Source organism: Melozone crissalis, unplaced genomic scaffold (genome assembly GCF_028551555.1).
Source record: "Melozone crissalis strain CALT ecotype California unplaced genomic scaffold, PUWL_Pcris_2 ptg000027l_1, whole genome shotgun sequence".
NCBI lineage: Eukaryota > Metazoa > Chordata > Aves > Passeriformes > Passerellidae > Melozone > Melozone crissalis.
Window position 1 is genome coordinate 13,696,237 of NW_026535805.1, and position 23,332 is coordinate 13,719,568.

The 23,332-nt window shown below is 61.1% G+C and overlaps 2 protein-coding genes across 2 annotated transcripts in view; both read right to left on the reverse strand.

The window, feature by feature from the left end:
• SLC29A1 (solute carrier family 29 member 1 (Augustine blood group)) overlaps positions 1–2,397 on the reverse strand; it is a 33,227-nt gene extending 30,830 nt beyond the window's left edge. Inside the window, exon 1 of the mRNA XM_054280371.1 lies at positions 2,232–2,397. The gene's annotated coding sequence lies outside the window, so the exon portion shown is untranslated. The remainder of the gene's footprint in view (positions 1–2,231) is intronic.
• Positions 1,218–23,332, reverse strand: LOC128939510 (uncharacterized). The gene is made up of 37 exons (XM_054280517.1): positions 22,797–23,332; positions 19,635–19,742; positions 18,094–18,249; positions 17,287–17,418; positions 16,970–17,161; positions 16,805–16,888; positions 16,571–16,689; positions 16,297–16,411; positions 15,947–16,033; positions 15,527–15,642; positions 15,219–15,363; positions 14,899–15,005; positions 14,692–14,770; positions 14,412–14,525; positions 14,205–14,336; positions 13,690–13,946; positions 13,449–13,572; positions 13,090–13,284; positions 12,639–12,794; positions 11,968–12,188; positions 11,476–11,653; positions 11,010–11,159; positions 10,383–10,781; positions 9,949–10,068; positions 7,957–8,825; positions 7,338–7,719; positions 6,870–6,926; positions 6,538–6,624; positions 6,321–6,412; positions 6,025–6,110; positions 5,391–5,457; positions 5,104–5,267; positions 4,688–4,822; positions 4,262–4,487; positions 2,232–2,441; positions 1,447–1,729; positions 1,218–1,259 (listed from the first exon to the last, which is right to left on the reverse strand). The coding sequence occupies exons 1-37, from the start codon at positions 23,223–23,225 to the stop codon at positions 1,218–1,220; spliced, it is 6,615 nt and encodes a 2,204-aa protein (XP_054136492.1). The 5' UTR covers positions 23,226–23,332.

Consider the following 23,332-nt stretch of genomic DNA (forward strand, 5'->3'; position numbering starts at 1 on the left):
TACATCTGCAGTCACAGAGGTGCTGGGTTCTCTGCAGAAAAGCAGGTTTCTCAAGAAAGAAAAGAGCTGCACAAACACCTAGCTTTCTGGAGAGCCCTACAGGGTCTTGTTGCTGGTAATAGCTCAGGGCAGGACTGCCTGCTCGGATGGAGGACAGGCTTCTCTGCCACTGCTGCTGGGTGTCTCCCATCCTGCTGGTCCCAGAGACATCCAGCTTGCCTTCAGGGATGCTCTGGGCATTTCCTGGCAGGGAATGGCAGGACTTCTTATACGTCTGTGCAGAAAACAGGGCAGCACAGCTGGTGCTCCTCCATCGCATCCTCCATCACTTCCCCTGCACAAGCCAGAGGACCATTAATAAATTTCACTATCTCCTACCAGCCAGCTGTGTCAGCTTCCCTCACTCCCTACATTTTCTGATCCATTTCAGCCCCTACAGCACCTGCTCCCTCCCTTCCTAGGGCAGCACCAGGACACTGAAGGGATAAGGACAAAAAGCAGCAGTGGGGGACCCTGTTTTCTAACCTCTTGCACTAAGACCTTTACAGGGGCAGCAGAGCAGTGCCCTGACCTTGAGAGGCACCACTGATTTGGACTGATGTGGGTCAAGAGCCATGCTACAAACCCTGCTCTGTCTGTTCCTTCACCTCTCTTCTGCCTGCACGCGAGGTCAGGCTCCTCCAAACAAGCCTTGGGCCATGCCTCGGACTCAGAATGCAGCCAGGACCTCTGCCCTGGGCCAAATCACTCCGAGGGCAGCCCGGGAATGGTGCCTGGGGAGAAAGGACCTGCATGGGGAATGGTGCAAGCGGGCAGGGCAAGCTCCCAGCGGTCAGCCGACAAATAGAAAGGGTCATGGGACAGTGCCCAGCTACTGGGACAAAGGGCCTGCCAGAGGCCAATGGGGTTGTAGAAGTTGTTCTGGCAGGGAGGTGAGCGGTGGCAGAGCCCCAGGAACCCCAAGAACGGGGAGGGCTCCCTGGAGGTGCTCCCCGTGGCGCAGGCACCCCCGAGGCCATACAGGAACGTGTGACTGGCGGGGCAGGGAGGGAGCCAGCACTCGGAGAAAGCTGGGACTGACACAGAAGGGTGACGGGGCCAGTAAGCGGTGGCCGTGCCAGTGGTCGGGTGACATCCCCATGGGCAGGGTAACCAAACACCGTCCCCAGGTGGCTGTTTCGGGGGATGGCGAAAGGGGAAGCGTTTCTTGCCCCGCGCTACTGCGTTCCCGGGACAGGCTCCCCGGTCCCGCGGCGGTCCTGTAGAGGGAGGGGAAGGGAAAGCAGCAGCACCCAGTCCCGGCAGGAGCGGGGCCCAGCGCGCCGGGGTCGGAGCCCCGGTCGGACAGCCGGACAGTCGGACAGCCGGACGGCCGCTCCGCACGGCCGCCGGGGCTGCCCCGAGCGCCGCCGCCGCTGCCGGGCCCCGCTCCGCCCCAGCACCCACCCGCACCCGAGGCAGCCGTGGCACCGCCGCGTCGCTTACACGTTTCCCCGGGGGCTGCCGGCTCCTTCCCGCGGCGCCGCCGCCTGCAGGGCACGGTCCGGTCCCGCGGCGCCCGGTGCCAGCGCTGGCGGCCGCGGCAGGCCGGGTCCTAGCGCTCCCCGCCCGCCAAGGGCACCGCGCGGGCGGGCCGGGACTGCCCTCGGCCCCGCGGCCGCCGGACCGCGGCCCCGCCGTGCCCCACCCCTCGCACCCCGCTTTGACCTCCCAGATGCACCGGCCGCACCTGAGAGCGGGAGGCTGCAGGGGTGGCCCCGCTACCGCAGCTCCGGCACAGGAATGTCCGGTGCTCTGGCTTTCCGCCTGTGTCTCCCCTCTTCCTGGAACAAACGGCTGGCCCTGCTGCCCTGGGAGGGGGGCATAGCCGTGCTGTCCTTTTGCCTAGGCAAGGAGGGCAGGGTGCCGGCAGGCAGCCCCTCCACTGCTGCTCCCCGCTTTCAGTCCCGCCTGCGCAGGGGTCAGGCTCCGACCCCTCCCTGCAGCTCTGGGACTAGAAAGCTTCGGACCCGGGCTGGGGTCCCTCAGCGTGTGACGGCCCCAGAGCTCAGCACAGGCTCCCGGCTGCAGGGTGACCTTGAGCAGGACCGCCGAGCTGCCGAAAGGGGGGACAAGACCTTGGCTCAGCGCGGGAGGCTGGAACCAGACCCTCTCCTTGGTGCCCGGCAGAACAAGGCACGGCAGGGACAGTGCTTACTCAGGTCACCTCCCTGCCTGCACCCTGCCCTTACCTTGATAGCTCAGCTCTCCCGGTGCCAGGTGATGCTGCCTGCGGACTCCTCGCTGCCTGGTGCCGAGCAGGGCTGGGATTTCCCACGGCAGCAGGACCAGGGTGCAAAGGCTTTGCCACCTTACGGGCTCTGCAGCCGGAGTGGGTTTTAGAGCCCTGGCGCTGGCTGGGGCTGGCTGAGCACGGCTTCCGCTGGATCAGCAGGTGGAGGCTGCATGCACGGGCAGATTAGTGGGGGGGGGGAGGAATTGGCTTCTGCCATAGGAACTCCAGGCAGGATTCGTCAGCGGGTTGCTGTGGGGCCAAGTTCCAGCACAGGGGAGGAGAGAGGGGAAGCTCTGCGTTGGCAGCAGCCTCAGGGGGACAATGAAGCCTGTATGAGGGGGGGACTGAAAATGGTGCTGCAGGTGCCAGCATCATCCCTGGGATGGTGTTATCTCTTGAGTGGCACATGTCACCCCGTGCTCCTGTGCTGGACTTGGGCCATGGTGGGACCCTTGCTGAGCTCCCATGGGTCAGCATCGAGCCCTGGGGCCAGCAGGGGGGCCCTCAGTGAAGCACCCTGCACCCCCTGCCCCTGTGCCGGGCCCCGCAGCTGCTCAGGAATGAACTGGCAGCAGCCCACCAGCTGCTTTCCTGGTATGCGCAGCCGGAGCCGGAATGCTGTGCCTTGACCTCCTCGCTGGTCTGGACAAGCCTGGCCCCTGCCCAGGGCATCTCCCCTCCCAGCCTTACCATCCTGCTTGTCTTTTCCCATTAAGGAAGTGCAGGCAGCTGAGCTTTGGTGCCGGAGGAAAACAGGTGTCAGAGCCAAGAGTGATGGAGCCAAGACACAGGGGAAGCTCAGAAAGCACCCCCCTGCCCACACCAGGACATTCCCCACCCCTTGCTGGGAACCTGGAGGAAGTCCAGGCTGGTAACCCTGGTGTGCCCACCTCCACCTCACTGCCTGTCTCCAGCCCCAGGAGCACTGCAGGAGGGAGATGGGGTGGCAGGAGCATTTCTGCTCTCCCAGCCCTTGCTGCAGAGCTGGGCTGCAGCCAGCACTTCTATTTTAAGCCCCACAATGTGTTTGAGGAGGCGAGTGGTGTGCACAGCTGAGTCTCACGGCCTGACAGGGAGAGGCCCTGCTACCTACATCCCTGGAAACTTCCCCTTCTCCCTTAGGGCTTGTACAGGCTCAGGGCAGGTTGGACCAGCTGCTTTTTCCCCTTTCCAGTACAGGTGGCAATTGGGGCAGTTGAAAGGGACATGGTCTGGTGAAGTTACTGCAAAAATATCTGGGCTGTAGGAATGGGGGTCTATCCACACACCCCTGCCCCAGTCTGTGTCAGGCAGTGTTCACCGGCTGTGACCTAGGCTGGCAGCCATCCTGAGAGAGAGCAAGGCTGGGCAGGGCTGTGCAGGCAGGAGTATTTACTCTGTAGGTAGTGACTTTCCTGCTAAGCTCCCAGGGCAGGGAAAAGGGGCCCAGATAGCCTGTGGGATTAGCTGGGCTGAGTGCAGGCACAGAGGAAGCACGGGACAAAGCATCCTTGTGAAAGGCACCAAACAGCTCAGGCTTCCCCCCCCCAAGCAGGACTGAACCTCACTGCAGGGCCCTCCTCCTCTGAAGCTCCCCGGACTCCTTAGCAAGGACCACCTTGCACAGAGCTCCTTTCCTGCTGTGCTGATGGATGCTGCTGGACAAAAAAGCTCCACACTAAGTGTCTATTTATCTTTTAATAAAAACCATCATGCACCCCCCTCTGCTCGTGCTGTGTGTCATTAGGATGCCTAGGGAGCCGGCAGCACCCAGGGAGAGCACTGGGCAGGAGGGGTGCTCAGCACCAGGCTGAGGCTGGGGGCTGCAGTGGCTGGGGCACAGGGCAGCCTCAGGGCTGGCTGAAGCAGAGCCCCTTGGCACAGCCCCTTGCCCCTGGGGAGGCAGTGAGCCATGAACTGCTGCTGAGAGTAGAGACCATGCCAGAGCAGCCCAAGAGGAGGATAAGAGGCAGGTTAGGGCATTTTCTCCCTTTGTCTGGGACTCACTCTTTCTTCCCAAAGAACTTCTTGAAGACAGATTTGTTCTTGGTGCGAGGGGGGCTGGTGGTCTTCTCCCCCCGTGCGTCGCGGGGGCTCCCTGTTGGTGCCACGAAGGAGTGGCAGCGTGCCCGGGGCACAGCCTGCTCCCCGATGTACAGCGTGACCGAGTAGCTGCTCCCAGCCCCCGCCGCCTCCTGGGGCACCGCCCGCGGGCTCAGCTTCTGGTACGTGGCTGCAAGAAGGAGCGGTCAGCGCGAGGAGTAGGCCCTGGCAGCCCCCTAGAGCCCTCCCCAAATGGGGGCTGCAGCCAAAGGCACAGGTATGTAGGACCAGGTGCGTGCTGGAGCAGCATCGCATCTGATCCTTGGCTGTCTGTGGGGACAGAGGCAGTGGTGCCACCTCCTGGCTGTGACAGAGAAATCAGGACTGTACCTGAGGTGAAGGAGTAGGACCTCCTCTTGTTGGCCACCAGCCCGTAGTCATCCTCTGGGCAGATGTTGTCCCACAGCCCAGGGGACGCTCTGGATGGCCACTGCTGCTCCTTGTGCCCAGCCCCCTGAGCATTCTCTGAGGCAGAATGGAGACGTGTCACAAGGCAAGGCCATCACAGGACAGCCCTGTGTCAGCCCCAGAGAGAAGAGGCAAATGTATGACTATCTCAGTATCCCAGGAAGTGAAGTAAATGTTCCTTTCCCCACGTCCCAAGCCCTGGGACTACTAGCCCAGATACCACCACGTTCAGAACTGACCAACAGCCTTCAGCCTCCCTCAGCTGTCTCCTATGTACCTCTCTGGGCTGGGGAGAGAAGCTGGGGGACAGTGGCAACCCAGCCAGACAGGAAAGTCACCTGCTGCTGTCACAGTCCCATCGAGTGGGCCATCCTGGCTGCCCAGAGGCCGCTGCAGTAGTGGGCTTGCACAGGGTAACACCACAATCTCCTGGCTCTTGGGAGCGGTGACCTGGTGATGTCCCTGGAGGTGGGAGGTCCCAGTGCTGGAGACCTTGCTGGAACTGAAAGCAGCAGAGATTTAGCAAACCAGACTGGCCCACCAATGTCCTGCTGGAGCAGCACGCTCTGGGAGATGTGGGATAGAGTTATACCAAGAGCCAGCTGGCCAGCTCCTGGCTACTCACCTGCCAGTACCACCAGTGCCCTCGACACGCTGTGCTGCTGCCTGGAAGTAATCCACTTTGGGGAAACCTGGGGGCACAGCAAACATCCTCTGGATGCTGGCAGTGCACAGGACTGCCACACAGAGCCAGTCCCTGACCTGACTGCCCATGCTGCATGGCTGGCTCCCCCAACCTCCTGCTGTAGCACCTGCTCTTGGTCTTGACAACCGACCTAGGATTTCATAGCAGGGCTTGGAACTCCTCAGGTATGGGGACAGCAACAGGAAGACCTCAGTATTGCAGGTCTCCTTGCTTCAAGGGCAAGCAAGGCTTTCCAAGCCCAGCGGATATGGAGGAATACCAAGGCACAATTATAATTTTCCTGACACTGGCTTTTTGCTGCTGAAGCACCGCTGACGTCAGTTGTGCTATTCCTGATTTATAGCTGTGTATGTGGTGTGAAAACAAAGCCTCCAAATCCTGCCTGGCAGAGAACCGCTGTTCCCAAGGCAGGCTAGGAGGATGCATAAATCAGAGTAAAATGTTGTGCTGCTTCTCTTCTGACCCCCCATGTATCAAAAGGCTCAGCGAGGACTGAACAAACATGGAAACCACAGAGAGCCGGACCCCTGCTCCGCCTGCCAGGGCTGCTCACCTGAGTTTTGCTGCAGCTTTGAGACCCATTCGTTCATGAGGGACTGGGTGGGGGCCCTCAGGAGGTATTCAGAGCCATCCTGCAGCCTGCAGGGAGAGGGAGAGGGGAAGAACAATATAGGGTGCAGATACAACAGCCCCCACCAGAGCAGAAAAGAAGAGAAGCAGGTGAGAAAGAAGGAAGGAAATCCTCATCTAAGCACTGAGCTGGTCCTGCCTGGGGATGTTGGTATGTGTCTGCCCCAGCAGGGACAGTCTTGGGAAGGCTGTGGTTACTGCCCTGCATGGGGCACTCACTGAAGCCTGAAGCAGTTGGTCTTCTTGGTGTACTCAGCATCTGGGGTGCAGACTGCCCCGGAGAGGTTCAGGGGAAGGGCCACCACGGAGCTCTGCAGCACAAGGGAAAGCAAAGACAACAGCGGGATTGGATGGCTCTGCCTTCCCTGGCCACAGGCCCAGAGCCACCACCCTGCCACCAGCCCCCTCCCTTGTCACCCCAATGTCCCCAGGGCACCTTGAGGCTGTCCCTGCGGTCCTGGTAGAAGCACAGTGTCTGCCTCATCAGCACGGCGTGGAAGAGGCCCCAGGCCCGGCAGCTGGCCTGTGGGACACAAGCAGGGCACAGCTGTGATGCCAACAGCTTTGGAAGAAGACAGATGGTCTCATGGCGCTCAGAATGTGGCCCAGGGCCTCTGAGGCTGTGCCCTTCCAGAATGGCCAGCAGCATTCCTGTGGCACTTCCAGGAACATCCCTGGCTTCTCTCCACCCCCTGCCATGTCCCAGCACCCCTGTCCCAAAGAGCCCCACAGCCATGTCTGTACCTTTCTCCCTCCTGTCTGCAATACGTGCTTCCTTTCCAGCGTCCCCTCCATCATCTGAAACTCCATTTTACCAGGCAGGACCTGCAAGGGCACAGAGGGTGAGCAGAAACTTCTCTGGGGCTAGTGGTGCCAGCTCAGCCTCCATGCACGTGAGGTCTATATGACCCATCCCTGGTGAGCGATGCCAAAGTGGCAGTGGAATTACAATGAGGAACAACTTCCTCACCTGGGCAGGGGCTGGGCTGTGTGTCAGCTTTGGGGGGTGAAGTGCCACCTTGCTGAGGCTATGGGTTGGTGGGGGTGTGTGTGCTGCAGGGACCCCAAATACCACACCTAGCCCTTCCCCACCAGCTGAAGAAAAGGGGCCACTGGAGTCAGGGAGTCCCCAGATACAGGTTATGGTTGCTGGAGTGGATAACCCAGCTGCTACCTTGGCTGTTCCCCAGCCCCCTACCTGACCCTGAAGGAGAATCCCTGGCATGCGGATCTCACCTTGCTGCTCTCCTCTTGCCGATGCCTCCACTGATCCCAGGCACTGGAGGCATCCAAGGGGGCTGCAGGCACCAGCTCTTCCTCATGGGGGGAAACCCTGAGCCCACTGGGACTGCCACTGCCACTGTGCACCACCCCGGGGCTCTGCTCTCCTGAGGGGCTGTGGAGCAGCTGGGCAGCAGTGGGAAGGGTGAATTTGGCCACTAGCACGTTGTTGGCTGATGAGAGGATGAGGGGCCCGCCAGCAGTGGCGCTGGGGCTGGCCAAGCTGCCCGCCCTGCTGCCCATCCTGTGGCTGGAACAGCTGCCTCCTGGTGAGCTCTGGCGTTCTTGTGCCCCATCCCAGATGGCCTGCAGCTCCTCCTCCTCTTCCTCAAACTGCCTGTGGGCAGGGTGGCACACTTCCTTAGTGCCCAGTGCAGGGCTCTGGGGCTGTGGAGAGCCCAGTGCCCACTCAAAGACAGAGAGCTGGGTGGGGGCAGCAGGGGAAGCCGGGGACCCTCTGGGCTGGCTGCTGCTGGCTGGCTGCTGTGTGCAGGCAGGGCTGGGGATGACTCCAGCCCTGCCTGGGGTGCTGGCAGGGGATGATCCAAGCTCCAGCCAAGCGGCTCTGTGGTGCCTGGCCCTGCCAGAGGCAGTGGGGCTGTCGTCCTGGCCAAAGCGGGTGCCCAGCTCATCCCCCATGCCGACACGGGATGGCCGGCTCAGCCTCAAGTCCAGAAGGTCTTTACTGGTGCTGCTGGGGTGCTGCGGGCTCCAGTGCTCCTTCCCAGCACGGTGTGCTCTCTGCTGGCTGCAGCTGGGCTTCAAGCTCACCTCCTCGAACCACCTTTCTTGCTCGCCCTTGGGGGACATCCCCAGCCTCTTGCTGGGCCCCTGGGGACTGTGCCTATCTTCCTGCCATCCAACTCCCTGTGTGCCTGTGAGCTTCCACGACCGAACCCCTTGATCCTGCTCCTGCCCCTCTGCCTCCTGCTGCCGTGCCTCAGCCCCTCGGCGGCAGCCCAGGACCGCTGCATCCCGTGGCAGCTCCAGGCTGAGCACGGAGCCCAGAGAAACACGGGGGCATGTGATTTTTGGGTGAGGGAGGCAGGGTTTCTGAGGGGCCGCCCCGCACTCGGCATCGATGTCCTGCACCAGCGGGTTCCTGACGTAGAGGAGCAGCTCCCCAAGCTGAGGTCCGGCGGCAGCGGCCCCCGGCCCCCCCTTCCTCCAGCCACACTTCTGAGGCCACGTGTTGCTGGGGCCGTGGCATTCCTCGGGCGTGGGCCGCAGGGAGCTGTCGCCCATGATGCCCCGCAGGGTGAGGAGGCGGGCCTGCTCTGCCCGGGCCTGCTCCCGCCGCTGCAGGCTGTTGAAGAGGCAGCCAGCGCCGGCCTTGGGCAGCGTGTGGGACACGGCCGCCATGCCACCGCCGGGCCCTGCAGGGCGCCGCACAACGGCGGGCGGCCGCTTTGCCGTGCAGGTTTTCCTGGCCTCCGCCTGCACCTGGGGAAACAGAAGGAGAGAGGCGTGATCCCCATCGCTGGAGCTTCCACCATCCTGTGCCAGCTGCCCCCTTTCCATGCTGCGTCTGGGAAAGCAGGGGGCTGCAAGGGCAGGCAGACAAAAATGCTCACCAGCAGCACATGCAGTGTTGGGAATGACAGAGCGTCACCTCAGTCCCCTGAGGGCTGCGCCCACACGGGTGCAGGCAGGGTAGAGCAGACAAGGGAATCTGCCCATGATGGAGTCCCCCAGGTGTGGTACAGCTGGGGCTGACTACCACACAGCTTTTCCCTGGCACTGCTGACCTCCAAGCCATCACTTTTGGGTGGCTACTGAGAAAGCAGTCACTGCAGTCCATGCCTGCCAGCCCTGCATGCTCCAGGCAGTAAAGCAATGAATGCAAGGGCAGGGACTGAGTGCAAACCCCTCCCCTCCCGTTCCTTGCAGACCCTCTCCCGGGCTTCCACAGCTGCAAGAGTCTGCAGGAGCTGGAGCAGTGTTCCCCTGGATCCATTAGGCCAGACGGTGCCCATTACCAAAACTCTCCTGGCAGCCCAGCAGCCCCTCATTCTGCCTCGGTGCCCTCCAGCCTCCCTGTCCTCCTGCCCTCTCCCCTGGGCTACTGAACCAGGCTGCCCTTAGGGCTCCTCACACACAGACCTTCTTACACAGGCTCTGGAGCAACAAGAGTTGTGAGCCCCTACACATTTCCAGCTCCTACCTCAGAGTTACAAGCTGAGCAACCTGGAGTGAGATCCCTAGCAAAATGAGCACCTCAGACAGCCCCAGCCACCCTTGTCCCCTTCAGCTGGCTACACAAGAACTGCTCCTGCCCCCCAGCAATGGAGCAGGGAGGCTCTCCCACTGGCCACCAGCTAGCCATACCTCCCACGGCCACCAAAACTACTTGAATGGAGGGCCAAAGTGCAGCAAGCCCTGCCTCAGTCCCCTCCTCACATGTCCCAGCACCCACACTCTGGACCCCACAGCATCAGAAGGGTTTTCCCTCTCCCAGCAGACCGCTGCCACCAGGGCACCATGGCCTGGCCAGGAGGGTTGGTGGCAGGCAGGTTCACACCATGCAGCCACTCTGCCCAGCATGCAGCCTCCCCCGAGACGTTACCTCTTCCACCAGCTGGCGTGGTGGCTTTCTTTTTCGCTTTAAGCTACCCCAAGTGTTTCCTAAAAGCCCCTGGCAACGCTTCCAAAAGGTTTTACAGCCTGAGTGTTTAGTGGCGGGGAGCTGAGCAAGGGGAGAGAAAGAGACACACAGAGAGGACAGAGTGGGCAAGGAGCTGCAGCAGGAGAGCACAGGCAAAGTGGGTGGCGCAAGCCGGCCTCAGCCCTAAGGCATCACGCAGCATCAGCATGGCCAAAGGCCCCTCTCCTGAGACCAACACAGTGCCAGCAGCTCACTTAGTAATGGTCAGAGGGGTCTCAGCTTGGGGATCACCCCGCCGCCCTCCCAGTCTTCATGGAGCACAGCTCCAGAGAGCTGTCCTGGCTGTGTGGCTGCTCGCCCATGGTTCTGCCAAGCCTCCCACCATCCCCCCGTACCGCTGGCAGTGCCTCCTCGCCTGGCCGCTCGCTGCTGGCCGGCAGCTGGGCCTTCTTCTTCTCCCCCTTCTTGCCAATGCTGAGGATGAGGTTGACCGTGCCCCCGAGACCACAGGAGCCTCGAGGTGGCAGCAGCAGCGTGGAGGTCTCAGCAGGATCCCAGGTGCCAGCCTCCTTGGGGGATTCCACATCAAGGGCTGTTTTGCTGCTGGGCTCCCCCCAGCTCTGCCCCACTCCTGACGGGGCATCTGAGAGGGGTGATGTTGGTGGGGAGATGGCTTTTTTCTCCGGAAGCTTTGGCTCTGATCTTTGCACAGGCTCGAGGAGGGAGGAGGGGATGAACTTCACTGGACTGTGGATGCTTTCCAGGTGGGGTGGGATACGTGAGGCATGCTGCTCCTGCAGAGCAAGGCAAGAGAAGGAACATAAAGGAAGGGCTGCTGGAGTACCAGGCAATTTCTCAGGATAGCCTTCCCTTTGCCCTGCCTGAACCCCAGCAACTCCCAGAGGTATTGGCATGCATCCCTCCCCACCTTCTGCACCACAGTCTCCATCCAGTGCCTCTGCTACCCTCAGCCTCAAGGCTGGTCATTCTCCCTGGCAGTCTCAACATGGCTGGGTACTCACTTGACCAGTGGGGGATGTGCTTGAGAGGTTCTCCAGCTCCCTCCTGTCCTCCTGTCTGCTCCCCAGATCCTGCTGCTGATGCCTCTGTGCTCGCCAGCGCACCAGCACCCAGCCCAGCATGCTCTGCAGCTCTTCCAAGCGCTCCTTTATCTGATGGGAGGAGAGATGCTGGGCAGCCTGCAAGGATTCCTGGCTCAGGGACACTGGCCCTACCAGGATATCTCACAGCTGAGCAGCTAGGAGGTTTTTGTGAGTGGGATACAGCCACAGCCACATCAACTCAGATCTCAGGATCTACTGGATGAAACTTCTTCCTGTCCTGAGCAGCCCCAGGGATGCATAGCTGTCCCCATCCCACTTACTGGGGCTCTGCACCCACACCTTGCTCTTTCTTTCATGGTCTGTCCCCAGAGGGCTTCAGGAAGTGCTGAGAATTTTCCCCCAACCCCATTCCCCCTGTCCTTACTGTTGCACTCAGGTAGTGCTCCTCAGACACCAGCTGCTGCCCTGCTGCTGCTAGTGCCTCAAACTCCTTGAGTTTCTCTTCAATTCTCCTCTCCAGCTCCTCACATGGAGTCTGCGGGATACTGGAGCTGCTTGGGCTTTCAGAGAAGATCTGAGCCCGGGTGTCCTCAGTCCAGGAGCTGTGAGCATGTGAAAGACAGGCTGAGGAATGACCCAACACTTCTCCAGCCCTGCAGGCCCCAGGAAAGCCATTCCCATGCTCAGTGATAGCTGGAAGCAGCTCCCTGGGATTGTGGCCAGGCTGTTGGGGCAGGATGAGATGCTGCAGGGCCGCCTCACAACAGACAGCTGTGGTGCAACCCTGCATTCCAGGCTCCCCGTGGTCACGCCTGGCTGCAGCTCCAGCACTGCCCACATAGCTGCCAATGCCATGCTCTCACCAACTCCCCCTCAACCCCCACAGAAGCAACCCCAACAACTCACTGCCACTTACATCATGGCTAAGTAATCCTTGAAGAAGTGCCGGAGCTGGCTGGCCTGCCGCACGCGGAGCCGGGTCTCCCGCAGCAGCTCTCGCAGCCCTGCCCAGGCCCACAGCGTCTCCTGCAGCTCCTGGCTGACGGGGCACTGCCGAGTGGGACATAGCTCCTGCAAGCGGGCAGCCGCCCTCTCCAGCTCCTCCAGCTGCCCTTGCAGGGTCTGGGACACTGCATGCTAAAGATCACAAGGCAGGAAAGGTTCGAGATGCATCCAACCCCTCTGAACCCAGGCTGCACTCTCCTGCATTCTGGGATGCAGGGACAGAGGAGAGGATGCTGCTACATGGGCAGAGCCAGCCTCAGTGGGGAGCACAGCAAAAGCACAGAGCTGCCTGGCTTCCCTGCCCTGAGTGCATGAGTCGCTTCCCCACCAGAGGGAAGACGAGTAGGTGCTGGCAGCTGGGTGTTGGCACGTGGAGCTGATGCAAGCTCTGTCCCCTTGCCTGGCCCATGCTATCAGAGGGGAGCAGAGCAGGCAGGTTTCAGCTCCACTGGAAAATTCCATCCCGCCCTGCCACAGTGTGCCAAGGCTTACAACTCCTGGGCCCCCGGAGGGGGGCCAGTGCCTCACTGGGACAGCCCCAGCCAGCCGGGACACCTCCCTGGCAGTGCTCCCCTGACTCACCTCCATCTCCTGCTGGCAGCTTAGCAAGCCCTGCAGCCCTTGCAGGTCCTTCTCACTCTTCACTGTGGTGAAGCCCTTCTCTGCTAGGGCAATGTCTTCAGACAGCGCCTTGGCTCTGCACTGAAGGGCCTCCAGCTGTGGGAATATCTTTGCCACCTGCGTGGGCAGGAGGGGACACAGAGGGAGATCAGCCCTGGGATGGAAGCCCCACCTGCCACACAGCCCCAGCCCACCCCAGCCTGGGACACCCTGCCATGCCGGTGCAAAGGGCAGGTGCCAGCCATGGGAGAGACAAGGATGCCAGCCTTGCACAGAGCAGTCCCCACGAATCCCAATGTCCCTGTGTCCCACTGAGGACAGCTGAAGTGGGTGCCCTGTCCAATCAGCTGGCATGTCTGGCTGCAGATGAACCTCCTGCATGCATCCCCAGGTCCCAGCCTCCGTTCCCTACCAGACGCTCCAGGCTCTCCGTCTCTGCTGCCACCTCCATGACCCGCTCCCGCTCCTTCGCCACATCATCCAGCATCTCCACAGCCTCCTGCAGCTCTCCCAAGGGCCGGCTCATGTCTTCACTGCTTGGAGACTTCTCAGCCTGGGCTGAGAGCGGGGGAAAACACCCCTGCGAGCCGCAGCGCCCACTCCCTGGCTGAAGCCAGTAGAAACACCAGATGTGAGAGATGGGGAGTGACACCCTGGGCAGCTGGGCTGGAGGGGAGCACCCAACAGGGGCCCCATGCCAACCACAGATCAACCCTTGGTCCATTCCCAGGTGCTGTGTGATCCCAAGGGATGCCTGGCCACCCTGCTCACCACTGCAGACCCCTGCTGGCTCCGTGCCTCCTCCTCTTGCAGGTCCTGCAGGAACTCAGACAGCACCAGGGAGTCCCGCAGATCTGCTGCCCGGTGCCGCAGGGCTGCCTGCACGTGTGCCAACCTGTGGGGATGGGTGCTCATCAGAGGTGCCGGCAGCTTCTGCACCTCCTCAGCGACAGCATCCTCCTCCCCACCCAACCTGGGCACCAGAGAAGAGGCACCTTCCTCCAGGACTCACTTCTCCTCCACCATCTCCACTTTCCTCTGCATCTTCCATGCCCCCTCGTGCTCAGTGGGTGCCTCGCTTGCTGTTTCTTCCCGCAGCGCCTGCAGCTTGAGGCCACAGAGCAGGAGCTGCTTCTCCAGCCGGCTCATTTCTTCCAGGTCCTGGCGCAGCTCCGCCGGGCTTCTCATGGCAGCTGGCTCCAAGAGCGACCCAGCCACGTCTTGCAGCCACCGCTCAGCCTGGTCCAGCTCCCCCACCAGCCTCAGGGCCTTCAGGGAGAGCAGGGAACCCCTCAGCCTGGCTCTGAGCCACCCAGAGGAGGCAGGAGCCATGCTGGCATCCCACTGGGGGTACCTGGGGCACAGGCAGCACAGTGGGAGAAGCGTGCCCTCTGCAAGGCCAGCCGGAGATGTCGGTGCCAGTATTGCATCTCCAGGCCCCAGAGGTGCCAGCCTCACTTGGTGATGTCCAGCAAGCTGCTCCACTTGGAGCACACCCTGTGCCCTCCCAGCCCTGACTCCACGTACCTTATCGATTTCTTGCAGCACCACGCCATTCTCCTGGTGTCTCCTCTGCAGGTCCTCCCACAACTCCTCCAGTTCCTGCAGCATGGCCTCCACCTGAGGGCTCCCATGAGGCCTCCCTCGTGCTGGTCCCTCCTGGGAGGCAGGGAGGGCAGTCAGGATGGGCCCCACCTGGTGTCCTTCCCCCACCTCACATCCAGGCAGGCTCACCAGGAGCACAGCCCTGGCACTGGGCTCTTGCTGCATCCGTGCTGCCTCCAGGCTCGCCGCTGGACATGGGGGGACTCCCATAGCCACACTCTCCTTGTACGGGGACAGATCCCGCTGAGGAGCAGGAGACATGCTGGGTTAGTGCCCAGACCAGGCGTGTGGGCACAAGCTTGCATGCCCACGAGCAGCAGGAGGAGGTTAAGGAAGTGAGTCCTTCCCCAACACGGTCTCCTCATGGATGGGCAGGGAGCAAAGGGGACTCCTGGGGGGACATTATTACCGTGTTCACCACCTGGCAGACGTCCTGCACTTGGGTCTCCAGCTGCCGCATCCCCCACTCAGCCTCTGCCTCTCTCCTCCTCCAGCAGAGAGAGGAGAGGGACAGTCAGGACTGCAAGGCTCCCCCTTGCACAGGGGAACCCCATCCCTGTTCCCTTTGACTCTGCCCTGACCCTGTCCTCCCACAGCCACCTCCACAAGCTGGTACCTTTTGTTGTCCCCTCCATGAGGGGACTGTCCCACTGCTGGGGAGCCAGGATTGCTCTCCTCTCCTTTCTTGTTCTCTGCCATCTTCTCCAGCACATCTTTTGGTACCTGCAGCACAAAGGTTCCCATTCTTCCTTGGCCAGCACAAAGCATACATCTGCTTTGCCCTGGGCTGGCACTTATCACTTCCCATAACTGCTGGGACCAGATCCAGGAGTGTTCAGCTTGGATTCTGCCCAACACCTGAACCCCTTTCTCCTAGGCTCCCTTGTCTTTTCGAAGCAGAGGAGCTGAAGATGCCTGGAGGAAGCCAGTGCTTACCATGCTGCCAAGTCCTCTCGTCCATTTGGCTGCTGCTTCCTTACCCACAGCCCCGTGACTGCTGTCGTCTCCTCGAGGCTCAACATTTGGAGCTGCAGCTCTGCCCCCTGGGGAACTGCCTGCCCGTGCTGGAGCCTTCCCTGTCCTGGGAAAGGAAGGCAAGGGAAGCCCAGGGGAGCAAAGGATAAAGAGAGACCTTGAGTGGAGCTGGTGCCCCAGAGTCAGCCTGCTAGGGGCTAACCTAGGTCTTTCCCAAGCCTCTGGCTCCAGTGCTGGGAGGTCAGGGCTGGCACCCAGCTAAGCCCTACCTCAGTGCCTGCTGGAGCTGCGCCCAGCTCTCCTTTACGTCTCGGTGCTTTGAGGTGACTCGGGCTGCCAGGCTGGGCTGCAAGTTTAGGAGTTGGGACACTGTCACATCCAGCATCTGGAGAAGAGAGAGCAGCGGGGAAGTGATGGAGATGGGGCTCATGAGTGACAAACCACCATGGCCACGGGCAGGGCATGGGATGACAGCCAGCCCTCTAGGGGCAGAAGAGGCAGTGAGTGCATATCCCAGTCCTTGTCTGCCCCGGGGATACTGCCCCATCCATCACACAGCCTCAGCCACCCACACAGTGGGGGGCTCCCGGAGCCCACAGTGCTGCTGGTGGCAGAGCTTGGGAAGGCTCACATTCCCCCTGTCAGGATGCTCCCCAGGGCTCAGGGGACGAGGCAGAGTCTTCACTCACCATCACCTGGCTGGCAATGTCCCTGACATCCCGATCCTGGCAAGGCTCGCCCTCCCCTGGCTTCCCTGTACTGCAGATGCTGCTCTGCTGTAAGAAGAGGCCACGGTCAGCAGTGGGAGGAGGACAGGGCCCTGCTTCCAGCTCCAGCAGAAAGAAACAGTGCAAAACTGCACTTGCCAGCCTGGCTCCCTCTCTCCATCCCCTGGTTCTCTCCCCAAAGCCCAGGCTGAGTGTGCTGGGACCACAGGAGCTTCCATGCAGGAGACAAGAGCAAGGTGCTGCCACCAAGTTTCATTCAGGCCATGCAACAGCCCCACACACCAGGGTGACCCTGGCTCCAGTGCAGATACCTTTGCATGGATGACCCCGAGCAGGATATCTGCTTGCTGGAGGAAGGAGGCCACCTCCAGGGCCAGCTGCAGAGCCTCATGGTGCTCCTTCAGGGTCCCCTGCAGCCGCAGCCACCTGAGCAGGTAGAACGGGAAAGGTGAATGGCAGCCTGTGCCTGTCTGGGGAGCTGTGCAGAGCTAGGCCAGGAAGTTTGGGGGTGTCCTACTTCCCATCTGGTCAGCTCCTGGTGCCTGGCTCAGCCCTGCTCAGCCCATGTGTCCTCACACCACTCACGCTTTGTTAAGGTGCTTGCGCCGGGCTGAGATGTTTCTGCTCTCATTTTTGCCTTGTTTCTCCAGCTTCTGGGCCAGGCTGTTCAGCTCCTTGTGCAGACTCTGGAACTGCTGCTCCTCCTGGTCCGAGCAGAGAGGAAAGACATCAGCATCCCTCCTCAGGGACCTGTGCCATGCCCCAGCCTCAAGGTGTTTGGGGTCCCTGACAGGTTGGCAGTCCCCCAGCACCTCTCACCTGCTTCAAGTCAAGGATGCGGCGAGTGAGCTGGATCTTATCTGGGCTTTCCTGCAGGAGGGCTGCCAGAGAGGGCTTCTCCTCCTGGGCCAGGCAAGGGTGTGAGGAGGTGGGGGGACAGCCAGGCTATCCCCTTCCCCAGACCATGCTTCCCATCCCTCAAACCTTGTGCTTGATCCATGCCTCCAGCCGCTCAGCTTTCCTGTTAAAGTCCTGCAGACTCCGCAGTCCGCCCAGGGCTTTGCTCTGGCTGGCAGCCGTCTGCTTCAGGAGCTGCCACTGCTCCTGGAGGGCCAGCAGCTGCCTCCGCACGGCCTCTGCACTGGGGCCTGCCCTCCACATCAGCTGCTCGCCCATCTGTGGGGCCAAGGGACCCACTCAGCACCAGGGGGTTCCCAGGGACCCTCTGCTGCAGAGAACGCAGGGACACAGGTGCTGTGAGTAACGGGGGCCACGCCACGCCATGCCCTGCCTGGCCCCACCTGATTGAGCTTTATCAGGGTGTTCTCAAAATCCTTCATGTCCCTCTGCAAGGTCTGGGCCACCTCCTCCCAGTCCTGGAGGTCACAGCCGTCCTTCAGGTCCCGCAGCTTGCCTCGCACCCAGCTCTCTGCCTGCAGCACACCAAGAGCCATGTGGCTGGAGCCTCCACCAGAGCCTCAAGGACACGGCATCGGGACCCAAACCCAAACCTTCCCACAGCTGTGACAGGGACTGGAGTGCACCCATTCAGCTCTGGGGATCAACAGGCCAGCACAGCACTCAGGACAGCATCTGTGGCAATGGGGGTGTGAAGGTGTGTAGCACTTCACTTCTTTCCAGCATCTCTCAGCCCAGCAGGAGAAGCTGGGCTTGCCCAAGCAGGCCAGTCTGCACAGAACATCCCTGCACAAAGCATCTCTCCTCACTGCACCCTGCTCCCCAGTGCAAACATCCATGCATTCTTCCCACCATGGCATGGAAGCAGCCCTCCCACCATCTCAGTTCCCATGCTGCTGGGGAGGGACAGAGTCTGAGAGGAGGAGGAGAAGAACGGGGCACGGGAGGAGCATGCGCACATGGAGAGGAAGCAGGGCCCTGGTGTGGGCTGACCCCCTCTCCCTGGGGCTGACAGCCAGGGAGCGGCAGCCAAACATGATCTCATGCCACAACCATGGCTGTGCTCGGGCTGGGAGTTCAACCCTCCCTGCTGCGCACCCCACTCCACCCCAGAGCTCACATGAAAGGCGGCCGGTGGCCCTCCGTTGCACTTCCCACACAGACCCTGGGAGAGGGCCCAGCTGCCTCACCTGCAGCATCTCCCGGTTGAACTGGGCTATCAGAGGACTCAGGTCAAGGAGAGGGGCTGCTCCCCCGCCGCTGCGCCCGCTGCATCTTGGTGCTGCAGCAGACTCCTTGCCCTTGGGGCTCTCTTTCTGGGGTGATGACACCGGGGGTGCTGCCAGCTGTGAGGAGCAGAGGTGGGGTGGGGAGTGTCAGGAGTGCTGCCCCAGGGAGCCCTCCCTGTCACCTCCCAGGAGCATTTCAGAAACCCAAATGAAGTGGGTCAGCATGCCTTATTCTTAACTCCACTCCTTCCCTGACATATTTGGGGTTCTCCTCCAGCATACTGAGGTACCACTTCCCTCTACCAAGGCCACACTGGTGGCTTTTGCAACCCCAGCAGGGGGTTGCTGGCCTGTCCCTAAAGTGGGTCACTCCCTAGGTCATTTCAGGCTGTTGGGATGGCACTCAGCACCCGGACTGGTCCTGGCACCCACACTGGAGATGGGTGCAGTTCTTGCTGCCCCTCCAGCCTCAGGCAGTGCATCCCTGCGAGGAGCATTTGTGTCTCTTTGGTGTCACGCAGGGGGATGCTGCCAGGGGATGGGATGGAGGGCCACAAGGCAGGTTCCTGGCAAGCCCTAGCCTCCTTGGTGGCACCCAAGACCCCCATCCCTGGTGAGTGGTTGGAGGGGGCTGAAAGTGCAGCATCTCCCTTGAGATTTAGCCTTGTGGGCAGCCAAAGCTGATGAAACCCTCTGTCAGGGTTCCAGCTCTGCCAGGGGTGATAGCAAAGGTCAGCCAATGAAAGTGCTGGCCCTTTTCCAAACTCAGCCCTGGGCCCAGCTGCACGCTGCCCAGGGGACAGCACCATCACCCGGGCACTTACTTCCCACCCTTCTGCCCAGGGATGGGGATCTGACTGTGTACTAACTCATGGCAAACAGGAAACAGAATTTTCAGGAGGAACCCAAAGGTGCAAGGCTTGCTGCCTCCTCTCAGCAGGCAAAAATTGCTCCTGGGGCTAGCCTGGAACAGCCCTTCCTCCTTGAGAGGACTGAGTGTGAGCTGCCCCACAGGGTTTTAGCTGCCCCCGAGCCCACCAGGGAGCAATTTTCCAGGAGCCTGTGGAGCAGTGGGGTTTGGGCAACTGTTTCAGGCTCTCTAAGCACTCTGGCATGTGCTGCCCTGCTGACAGCACGGGACTCACTTTCCAATGCCTGTTCTACTTAACCACAAGAACTACAGAAATCCTCTGTCTTTATTTTTTTTTTTAATTTTTTTAATAGCAACACAGATTCTCAGGCCCTCCTATGACTCCATGACCTTTAGTCTCTTGACTCAGCCATGGCTGAGGAGCCCATAATCTGGCTCCCTTGGAAGCAGTAAAACCCCTGGGCGCTGCCTGGGGGGCTGATTCCTGGCCCCACCGTGCCCAGCTTGTTCCTGCACTCACTGCAAGAGGCAAGGCTCCATCCACACCTGGGCACACCACCAGTGACCAGCCTCATGCTCAGCTCCAAGCTGCATGTCATGCCCCCCTAATGTCGAGGGCAGGGGCACATACCACATACAAGGGAGAACATCTGTCCACTGGAGAGCAGAAAACACTGGCCTGAACACTCCCAGGCTCCTGCTGCTTGTCCTCTGCATCCACATCCTTCCTGAGGAACACCTGGAGGCAGGAAGGCACAGCTGTGAGCCTGGTACTGTGCTGGCAGCCAAAGGGACAGAGGATCACTCACCCACCCCCCTGCCCTGGGCCAGATGCTGCTTGGCTCTGCTCTTGCCCATCCCTTCTTACACATCTTCTTCTTACCAGGCTTCTCTGAACAGCATCCACAGCTCCTACCACATGTACAGCAAGTGGCAAGAACTCCTAAGCCTGCTTTGCTCACTGCCTTCTACATTTTAGCTCCCAGTGCCCCCAACACCCTTTTCTCTCCTTGAATTGACTCCAAAGCCAGCAGAAACCCATTTGGTGATCACCACTGGTCCCTGGTCATCTAAGGATGTTCAGAGTGAGACTCCCCTGCCCTCTTCCAGAACAGCAGGGCAGAGGCATGAGGGCACAGGATGATATTAGCTCCAAAATCATGAGCTTGAATCCTCTCAGCTGCTGATCCCTGATCTCAGCCTAGCTGGGAGATGAGTTAAGGGGGCAGCTGGCTTGCAGGGAAGGGCTTCCAAAGGACAGGGGTGAGGGTGGAAGCAGGAGAGGCAGGAGGAAGGAAGTCCAGGAACTGCAGCCAGGCACAGAGAGGATGTCCAGGATGAACTCCACATTACCTTATCCTGGATGCAGCACAGCCCCAGGAGGAGAGGTGCGTGGGATTGTTTGGATCGTGCCCAAGGGCATTAAGCCTCATCCTCTACAGATGGATCTTTTCTTGGGCTGTTGGATATAACAGGCTAACTTAGGGAACTCCTTCCACTCCTTTCCTGGGGCCACCTTGCTGTCTCTGTAACAGCCATCCAAGCAGGCACAGGGCAACAGAAACAGGGTGGTGGACAATGTGTGCTGCCCTGACAACCCCTCCTCTGAGATCGCTGCAAACAGGGTGCTGGATCAGCCAGAGCCAGCCTACTGCTGCTCAGGCCACTCCAAACTGAGGACACTGACCAAGGGAAACGAACCTAGGAAAATCAGAACTCCTTTCCTAAATAGAACATTGCTTCCCACCATCTCTTCAGCACTGCAGAAGAGTCCTGACATGAATGGCAGCCTAGAGCATAGAGCTGCTGCCACCAAAAACTCTCAGAGCCCTACAAACAGTCCGGCAGGAGAACAGCACCACTGGACCTTTCCAAGGACCTGCAAAACTTGGCCCATGGCTGCAGAGGACAGACCACTGCCACATGCCACAGCATCCCATCCCAAGCAGGAAGAACAGTCAGGGTACAAGGCTGAATCACAGCCCAGCTGCCACAGTGAGAACTCAGCAGGATGGTATCAGAAGAAGAAGGCACCTCCTTGCCTGACTATGGGCCTGAGAGGTTTGGATGCATATTTAGGGAATGATAGGGAGCTAAATGTGAAGTGCCTGTGAGGCATAAGACCCTAGAAAGCTCTATGCAGTAATGTCTCAGGCTGGCCCCCAGGGCTCAGCGTGGGAGACAAGCCTGCAGGTGACACGGGAGCTTTATTTAAAGTCCCTGTCTCACGATCCGTCAGCCGCAGGAAAACAGGGCTGCCAGCACAACGATGACTTCATCCTTCCCGCAGAGCTGCTCCACCGGGACTACCCCCCCTTCTCGGTCCCTCTGGCTGGAGCTGGGTCCTCGATCCGGCAAAACAACAAACTTCCTCAGCAACCAAAGTCCGGGACAAGGAGCTGAGCCTGCCTCCTGCCATCCATGAGGTGCTGTGCTAAACATTCCCTAGCAGGACACCAGGCTCGGTGACACGAGCAAAGCCACACGTGAAACGAGCACAGCAGCCTCAGCTGCCGCCTCTGCAAACACTTCTTCCCCCTCGAAAAGCAAAATTAACACGGCACATATGCTTGCCGCATTCCCACAGAACGGGCACCAGTGACTTCCCACGAACAAGAGGAGCCGGGGCCAGACCCTCCACTGTGCTCATCCCGGAGGAGCCCCTCATTCCTACGGGGCAGGAGGGAGGGGCAAATCCATGGGCTGCGGGGTACGCTTGGGAAAGCATTGCCGTGCTCTGTGTGGGAGATGGTGTCCCTCCTCTCCTCCAGCTGCCATCCCACACGTTTTCCCCTGCCCCCCAGCTCCCTCTTTCTCCCAGGCAGCTCCATCTTGCAGCCTGCCCACCTCTCTCCGCTCCACACGCTCATGGACAGGGGGGAGGGGCCGATCCTGGCAGGGTCCCGGGAGTCCCGCACCACCGTGGCCAGCACGTGTCCCTGCCTTATTTGACAGAGGGGAGCCCTCACGCCGATGCCCTCCGGGCTGCGCAGGCTCCGCCGCCCGGCGAGGAGCTGACTGCGTGCCGGAGGAAGCGGCACCTCTTGCGAGGCTGTGCCTGGCCTTTATTGGCAATGAAGATGAGGGCTTTGGCAGTGGGCTGCGCGGCTCTCCCCAGCACTATCCTGCCGGGAAACCAGCTGCTGCAGGTCAGGGTTAAATCCCAAGGAGTTCCTGCCTGCCTTTGCCAGAAACTGCGACGTCTCCGAGATGCCCTCCTCCCCATCCCACCCACAGGGGGTCTCCTGGGCTCTGGTACTGTTGAATTCGCACCTCTGTGCCTGCCAGCGCCCAGACTTGGAGGGCGGGGTGCCGAGAGCCCTAGGTCCTGATCCTAGCCTTGTCCCAGCTTTGCCTGGCTGTGTGGCTCTTCATGAGTCACTTCCCTTCTCCCAGCCTCCGTTTCCCCTCTGGTGAACGAGAGAGTGAGTTCCCAGCTCCCCGCACTCAGCTGCATCACCACAGGCATCTCCAAAGCTGAGCCCTCCATAGCCAGGCTCTGGGGCAGGGCTTTCCCGGCTCATCTCAGCCCCGGGGAAAGCTCATCTCGCTCACCCGCGAAGACTTCCTGCCCTCCAGCCTGATGGGACAGAGAAGTGCGTGGGGAGGGCACATGGCAGGAAAAACAACTACCCCAGGAGCCCTGCAAACACTGCTGCCTGGACGGCACGGGCAAAAGGCAACAGGGATGGGCGCAGCCTCCCCGGGACCTATCCATCCCCTGGCAGCGAGGAATGGGGAATTGCAGGGAAGACGGGGCGAGAGCAGGGCACAGGGTACCGGGGTCGCTTACCTTGAACTGAGCTTTCCCTGTCCTGCTGTTGTTGTTGTTGTGGTTCCTCTCGCCGCCGGCGCGGGCAGGGTCCCCGTGTCCCCCTGCTTCTGCCGTGCCAGCGTCCCCGTACCAGTTGGACAGCGTGATCTTCTTAATGGAGCGGGCTAGGGAGCTGCGGTTCAGCCGCTCCTCGTCGGGGCCCCCGTCCTGCCCGGGGCTGGGGCTGCGGGGCTGCCCCGCGGCGGCGGCGGGGCCGGCCCGGGCGTGGGCCAGGTAGAGGGAGATGCGCTCGTTGATGCTGCGGCGGAGGCCGCGGTGGCTGTCCAGCGCCGAGGCGAGGGCGATGCCGGGGCAGGCGTCTCCGGGGAAGTCCGCGGCGCACTTGGGCAGCGAGAGCCGGGTGCTGATGGTGAAGGGCTGCACCTTCCTCGCCGTGCTGCCCGACATCCTGACCCTCCCCGCTGCCCGCTGCGGGCACTGGGGGTCCCGGCCCGGGCACCGTGGGGTGAAGCGGCCGTGTGGGGCCGCCGCCGCCCGGGAGAGCGGGTGATGGA